Source organism: Camarhynchus parvulus, chromosome 11 (assembly GCF_901933205.1).
Source record: "Camarhynchus parvulus chromosome 11, STF_HiC, whole genome shotgun sequence".
Classification (NCBI taxonomy): Eukaryota; Metazoa; Chordata; class Aves; order Passeriformes; family Thraupidae; genus Camarhynchus; species Camarhynchus parvulus.
In genome coordinates this window covers 2,660,014-2,667,561 of record NC_044581.1, presented here as the reverse complement: position 1 = coordinate 2,667,561, position 7,548 = coordinate 2,660,014, and the positions used below count along the sequence as shown (strand labels likewise).

The 7,548-nt window shown below is 56.6% G+C and overlaps 1 protein-coding gene across 1 annotated transcript; it reads right to left on the bottom strand.

Annotated features, from left to right (window-relative positions):
• Positions 1-448: 448 nt before the first annotated feature.
• FOXL1 (forkhead box L1) lies at positions 449-3,231 on the bottom strand. Its single transcript, XM_030956339.1, has 2 exons — positions 3,077-3,231; positions 449-2,246 (listed from the first exon to the last, which is right to left on the bottom strand). The coding sequence occupies exon 2, from the start codon at positions 2,107-2,109 to the stop codon at positions 1,264-1,266; it is 846 nt and encodes a 281-aa protein (XP_030812199.1). The 5' UTR covers positions 2,110-2,246; positions 3,077-3,231; the 3' UTR covers positions 449-1,263.
• Positions 3,232-7,548: the final 4,317 nt, after the last annotated feature.

Here is a 7,548-nt window from a genome sequence, read left to right as displayed (position 1 = left end):
GGGGTGGGATGAAAGAAGGGGAAGAGAAGGAGGAACAATCATTTGGGGAAAGATTTCATGAGTTTCAAGGAACAGGCGATTTCCCAGGAGCCTTTTTGTAGCCTCTCCCATCTTTTTGTGGCCCATCATGTCAGCAGCAGGCCCCACTCCTCCATCCTGCAGCACGAGCCAAGAGGTTTTTCACATCACACCAGCCACAATCCTGAACAAAAATACCTTTATTGGATATAGGTTTAGTTTCATAATGAAAATTGTGAATATAATTTTTTTCCCCAAAAGGGCATTTATCCATGAATATACAAAAAGCCTCTATTTACGGCAAACAAAAATACAAAATATTCCTGATTTCTTGCAGTGTGTCAGGATTCTTCCTTCTTTACAAAAAAACTTTAGAAACATTGCTGATGTCTCTTTTTATCTTTTTTTTTCTGGTATTTCTCCTGGCCTCCACAACCCTGCCTCAGTCTTTTTTGGTCAGAAGAAACCGATCCCAGTAAGAGATGGAACAAGACAAATTTTCGTGTTTGCTCATCCATCCCCTTCTTTTTGGCCACATCCGTGAGCAGAAACTCTGTGGGGATACTCCAAAGCACCAGTGCTGAGCAGAAAAACCAGTTCCACACCATGCTGGGTCAAAGCAAGCAGGAATATTCAGGATGAGCCTGGATTGCTTGGTCTGCTGTGAGTTCAGCTGCAGTTACCCACTGGGAGGACTGGGCCAGTGGGGAATTAGAGAAATTATCATGTGCCTGTGGGTATTGATGGCAAAATTACGGGCATTATTAATATCTGTGGGTATTGATGGCAAAACAAAACTCAGCCTCCTCCCCCCGGCATGGGGCTTGGCTTTCAAAGGAAAAATAAAAGAAGAAAACAGAGACATGGAGGGCTCGAGGGAAGCCTGATCTGAGGAACCTGAGGGATGCAAAGAGTAAAGGTGCAGAGCAAAGCCCTCGGGGCTTGGGGCCAGCGTGGTGCTGCCTCTGCCTCCACCGCCCACGGGAGCACAAAGCCGCTTTTTACCTTCCAAAGTCGCTCTGGCCGGGGGTGGGAGGCACCCGCCAAAGAGAATCCGCAGCAAAACGCGCCTTGAAAATGCCCCGAAATCCTGAGTCACCTTTAAAACATCGCTTTTGGGGGGGATTTTTTAGGTCTTTACCCGCGTGGTGAGGTCTGAGTCCGATCTCTCCCTCCCAGCGCGCCCCCCGCAGCAGCGCTCGGGGCCGGGGGCGCGTTAATTGTAGCGGAGGGGAGGGGGGGCAGCTACTGGAAGTTAAACACCGCCTCGGAGAAGGGCAGAGGGAAGCAGGAGAGGAAGGGGATGCCGATGTGGTAAAGCCTCCCGTGCACCTGGGAGTCGAGCATGAGCGAAGCGTTGAGGGCCGGCCCGAAGGCGCCGCCGGTCACCAGCGATCCGCCGCGGCAGCCGCCGGGGCCGGCCCGGGCCGCCTTGGGCGCTGCCCCGGGCGGCGGCGGCCGCAGCCCCTGAGCCAGGATGCTCTCGATGCTGAAGCTGCGGCCCCGGGGGCCGCTCTTGTGCGGCGGGGCGGCAGCGGGGGGCACCGGGGCCGGGGGACAAGCCGCTGTCCCCTCACCCGGCCGCGGCACCTCCGCGTCCCCCTTGGCCCGCTTGGGCTCGACGGAGCGGGCGGGCGGCCCCGGCTGCTCGGTGCCCTTGGTGTCCGGAGGGTTCGCGGCTTTGGGCTTCCTCTTCCTGCGGCGGTAGTTGCCGTTCTCGAACATGTCCAGGCAGCGCGGGTCCAGGGTCCAGTAGCTGCCCTTGCCGGGCCGGCCCTTCTCGCGGGGCACCTTGACGAAGCAATCGTTGAGAGAGAGGTTGTGGCGGATGCTGTTCTGCCAGCCCTGCTTGTTGTCGTGGTAGAAGGGGAAGCGGTCCATGATGAACTGGTAGATGCCGCTCAGGGTCACCTTCTGCTCCGGAGCCTCTTTGATGGCCATGGCGATGAGGGCGATGTAGCTGTAAGGGGGTTTCTGAGGGGGGTCCTGCCGGGACATCGCCCCCCCGGGGGTGAAGCCGAGAGCGGCGGGCAGGTAAACCATGGACGGGCTGCCCAGAGGGGACAGGTGGCTGCCGTAGATGTGGCTCATCGCAGCTCCGCGCCTTCCCCCTCGGAGCCGAGCGAAGCAGCAACGTGGGACGAGTCCACCGGGGAGCTGTTTGTGCGAGCTCAGCTCCCAGCCCTGCCTGAAGGAGCTCGCTCTGCCTCTGTCCCTGCTTCATAGCTCTTAAAAAAAAAAAAAAGGGGGAGGAAAAAAAAAAGTTAAATAATTGTTGTAAGTTTGCTATTATATGTTGACTTAGCGCTGGAAAATAAATTGTCTCTGATAAACAGTCGTTTGTGTTCTCAGCCCACCCACATTAATTAAAATTTCATTGCTACAAAACTCCGAGCTCTCTCCACGTGTCTCGCTGGTACCAGCCAATGGTCTCCGGGTTATTCCTTCATTTGTTTATAGAATTAGTCTGTTGATAAGTCTGCCCACCCAAGTCGAATCAAGCTGTGTTTATTTGGAAAAATTTCCGGGCACCCAATATATAAACGCACTGATCTGATGTTTGAAATATCACGTCCACCCTTTGACGCTGTAAGCACACACAGCAGAGCAGGATGTTCACTGCTGGAGCTGGGGAGCAGCGGGCAGGGATCCCCGCAGCCAAACCGGGGCATTCAACAACACAAAAATTTAAAAAAAAATTTAAAAATTGAAGAAAAGAAGAGAAAGGGGTGGATGAGCGGAGGAGGCAGAGCTGCGATGGCGAGGAAGGAAAAGGGAAGGGGGGGATCAGGTGTGGAGGGGTCCTTGGCACCTCCCGCTCCTGGGTTTCCATCCCGAGGAGACCCCCGGGGAGGGCCAAGGGGGACCCCCGGTGCAGCCCCCTCGCAGCCCGAGCTGCAGCCCAGACTGCAGCAAAAAGGGGAATTTGGCAGGCCCGGGGAGGAGGGTCAGTATTTGTGAATGCGGGCCTGTTGCTTTATATTATGTACTTTCCTGTTTATAACAAGGAGGGGGATTATAACAACTTTACAAGTGCACACAGCTGGCCGGTGCTTACATTAGGAATTTGTGATGCTCTTTTTCTGTATAAACGTCCAGGTTTGGGGCTGTGTTTTCTGTTGTCGGATTTTTATTTTTTTTTTTAATTTACTGACGTAACAGCTTTAATCCGAGGCCCCGAGGGATTCCGATGCAGTCGGAGGTGTCGCCTGTATCCCCAATCCCCCCGCGGGTTTAGAGCTGTCCTGTGGAGCATCTTTTCTCCGAGGGAGGGAAGAAGAGGCCTGAGGGGGATCCTTTTCTCCTTCAAAGAGAAACATCCCAACAGCACAGCAGCTCCCAGGGGCCTGCTGGGATTTTTACCTGGCAGGGGAGGAGGTAAAAGCCGAGCTCCTGCTGTCCATCAGCACCACCCTGCCCTGGCCATGCCATCCCCGCATTTCCCTGCAAATTCCCCTTTACCCGGGGGGGTTCTGACCCAGTGTCTCTCCCCTGACAGGAGAAGGATTTTCATCGCCGGGACAAAACCCAGCGCGATGCTGTGGAGCTCCGGGTGGGTCCTGAAAGCTGCAAACCGCCAGGAGAGCCTGGGAAACGCAGCCGGGGTGCGCGGGGAGGCGGCTTCTCGGGCGGGGGTGTGGGGGTCTCCCCTCTCACTGGCTGGGCTCACGCGTGGGAGGGGAATTCACCCCTCTAACACCGCCCTCGCCCGTAATTCCGCATCCCTCCCGCGCCCTGCGCAGCCCCGGCAGCTGCAGCACCCGCCCGCCGTGCCAAACGCGCAATAAAGCCCCAAATAAATAAAGAGAGAGGTGAAAGGAGGGATGTGGGGAGCAGCACCCCCGCACAGCTTCCCCGCCCCTGGAGCATCCTCGCCGGGGAGGGATGGAATGGAGCGGCCCGGAGCATCCTCAGAGCAGCGGCCGGGGGTCTTCCCCCCTCACCCTCCTCCTCCTCCTCTCCCCACCTCGGGGAGTCCCCCGCTCCTTGAGACACTCCAGGCCCGGATTAGTAGAACAATAAATACCCGCGTGTACGGCAGGAGACAGTCCCAGGGCTCCCGCTCTCTCCCCGAGCTCCCTCCCCCAGCCAAATTCTTGCTTCCTCCCTTGTTTTCCCCTCTTGGCGGTGGGAAATCCTCGGAGGCGGGGATGCGGCTTTTCTCTCCGTTCCTTTTTCCCAGCTCGTGTGCTGCGTGTTATCCCTGTTATCCCTTTCCTGCCGGCGGCATCGCTGGAGCTCCTCAGCTGCGTTATCCGCACGGGATCGGCCTCCGAGAGGCTCCGACGGCTGCGGGGGGGGCCGGGGAAAAGAGACAGAGGGGGGGTCTCGGTGTTGTTGGTACCGTCGCTCTTTCCCTAAACTGAAAAAAAAAAAAAAAAAACCCAACACACACACACACACAAAAAAAAAAAAAAAAAAAAAAAAAGGAAAAAAGAAAAAAACCGAAACAAATAAACAACGCGGTGATGGAGGCGCTCCTGCACGGGTTTCCCCTCCTCTCCAGCTGACGAGCCCCTTTTAAAGCAGCAGCGAGGAGCGGTCCCGCCCGGAGCCCCCGGCGGGAGCAGGGCGCGAATGAGCTCTCCCCATTCCTGCTGCATCCCGGGAAACGGGGGAAGAAAGGGTGGAAATCGGGGATTCCCAATCCTGCTGCATCCCAATCTTGGGGGGAAGAAGGGTTTGAATTAGAGCTCCCCATTCCTGCTGCATCCCGGGAAACGGGGGAAGAAAGGGTGGAAATCAGGGATTCCCATTCCCACTGCATCCCAGTCTTAGGGGGAAGAAGAAGGCTGTGAATTAGAGCTCCCCTTTTCTGATCCATGCCGGGAAATGGGGAAGAAGGGGTGTAAATCAGCGATCCCCATTCCTGACCCATGCCGGGAAATGGGGGGAGGAAGCCAAAAATCAGCTCCCCACTCCTTCTGCATCACCATTTTGGGAGCAAGAAGGGCTGTAAATCAGTGATCCCCACTCCCGCCTTAGTCCTGCCCGGGGGAAATGGGGCTGTAAAACCGAGGTTCCTATTCCTGCTGCATCGGGGGAAATGCGGGAAGGAGGGGTGTAAATCAGGGTTCCCCATTCCTGCTGCATGCCAGGAAATGGAGGAAAGGGGGCGGTGTAAATCAAAGCTCCCCATTCCTGCAGCATCCCAGGATGTGGGGAACAGGGCAAGAAACAGTGCTCCCCTCTCCTGCCGCATCCCGGCCTGGAGAGGAGCGGGATGTGAATTTGAGCTCCCCATTCCCGCTGTATGCCGGCCGAGCTCCTCAAGAATGTGAATTTGAGCTCCCCATTCCCGCTGTATCCCTGCCGGGCTCCTTAGGATGTGAATTTGAGTTCCCCATTCCCGCTGCATCCCGGCCTGGAGAGGAGCGGGATGTGAATTTGAGTTCCCCATTCCCGCTGCATCCCGGCCTGGAGAGGAGCAGGATGTGAATTTGAGCTCCCCATTCCCGCTGCATCCCGACCTGGAGAGGAGCGGGATGTGAATTTGAGTTCCCCATTCTTGCCCCATTGCGGCCGGGCTCCTCAGCAATGCCCTCCCGGCGGGCGCTGCCCGGCCCTCGGCCCTGGCCCAGCACAGAGCCCGGGCACTCGGTACCGCCCGGGATCAGGGATGTGTTTCCTTCTCTCCCGGCCTTCCAGTGCCCGCTATGGGTTTTCTGTGAAGTCCCTTTGGAAATGACAGAGGGGCTCGTGGCCTTCCCCAAAAACAGCTCGCCCGAGCTCCAGGGAAGGTGGGGTTGCTTGGGAGGGACGGGGCAGCTCTGCTGGGCTGTGCGGGGCATTCCTGGAGGGAACGTGTTCCACCAGGGAAACGCTCCCTTGGCTGGGCTGTGGGGAGAGATGGAAAACTGCTGACTCTTCTCCCCAGGACCGGGGTTTGGGACAGGTTTGCAAACCCGGTGGTGGATGGCAATACAATAAAAACAAATTAGGAGACCCATCCACCATCCTCATCCTGTTCCCGGGGCCGCCCTGAGCCCCAGCCCGGGGCTGCCGGCCACCAGCAGCATCAGCCGGTGCCGGGGCCGAGCCTGGCCCCCTGGCCTGCGGGGAGAGGGGCTATGGGGGGTTGTGCTGCTCCTTCAGGGGCTGCAAGACAAAGCTGGTCATGGCAGCCTTCAAAAGTTACCCTGGGCCTTCCTCCTTCCCTCATTCTTCCTTCCTTCCCCTCTGCTCCGGCCAGGCTGGAGTCACCTGTCACGACAGATTCGGATTGCGGCACCGAGATCCCCATCGCAGCTTTTAGAGTCATCAAAGGATCCTCTCGCCTCTCCTGCGACACCAACCCACCCCAAAGGCTCTTCTGTGACACCAGCCCACCCCAAAGGGCTCTCCTGTGAATCTAGCCCACCCCAAAGAGCTCTCCAGAAATGCCAGCCCACCCCAAAATGCTCTCATGAGAGACATGAGCCCACCCCAAAGGGCTCTGCTGTAAAACCATCCCACCCCACTGCGACACCAGCCCACCCCAAAGGGCTCTCCAGAAACACCAGCCCACCCCAAAGGGCTCTCCAGAGACACCAACCCACCCCAAAAGGCTCTTCTGTGACACCACCCACCCCAAAGAGCTCTCCAGAAACACCAGCCCACCCCAAAGGGCTCCCCGTGGAGTGTTTGGGGTGACAGGGGACGGGGCCCAGGGACAGGAGGGGACACAGCAAGGGGACACAGCAAGGGGACGATGCTCGCAGCCCCGCAGGAGCTCTCCAGAGGGGACAGGAGTGGCGCAGATCCCGTGCGGGAGCGTCCTGCGGGGCGAGGTGGGGAAAGAAACACCAAAAAAAAGGAATTTTGGGGGAAAAGGGGATGCCGGGAACTGTCCAGCAGCAGCGCGGGGGGAGCTTGCAGAGCCCTGGGGGTGTCCCTGATGCCATCCCTGCCTGAGGAAAAGGGTCCCCAGATTGCCAGCGCCCTGGTGGGAAGGTGTGGGAGCGATCCCGGGATTGCTCCGCGCGGGTGGGAAAAGCCACAGCAGGCACCTGACCTCAGCCATCTCCCCCCACAGCGACCCCGGGAGCCACGCAGGAAAAAACATCCCACGGGAAGATGATCTGGATCGGGGAAGAATCCTTTCCCAATTCGTATTTCCCCCCCCAACCTTTTCCTCTTATTAATTTTCTTTTCATCATTTTGCTCCCTTTATTTCCCTATTTTTTAATCCTTTACACTCTGTATTTTCTCTTGTTAAGAAAGCGCTTTGACTTTTATTTCATGAAAAAAAAATAATAAAAAAGAAGAAAATATAAAATTAGATAAAAAACACCCTCCGAGAGCCAGGAAAAACGGCGGGGAGGTTTTTTTACAAGAATGTTCCTTAAAATACAGATCAAGTGAGGTTCAGACATTTTTTTCTCATTTAAATCGAGAGTTTCACTGCTTTTTGCCAGCTTTCAAGCGCAGGCGAAATTTAACCGGTCAAAACCAATTTAGATCATCGATTTTAACAGCTTGACGTGGGTATAACCCCTCCCGAACCCAAAAAAAGGGGTTTTGAGGGGCACTGAGGGGCTGCGGGAGGTG

Coding starts and splice junctions, on each gene's coding strand:
- FOXL1 (XM_030956339.1), bottom strand. CDS start 2,109: ATGAGCCACATCTACGGCAGCCACCTGTCCCCTCTGGGCAGCCCGTCC.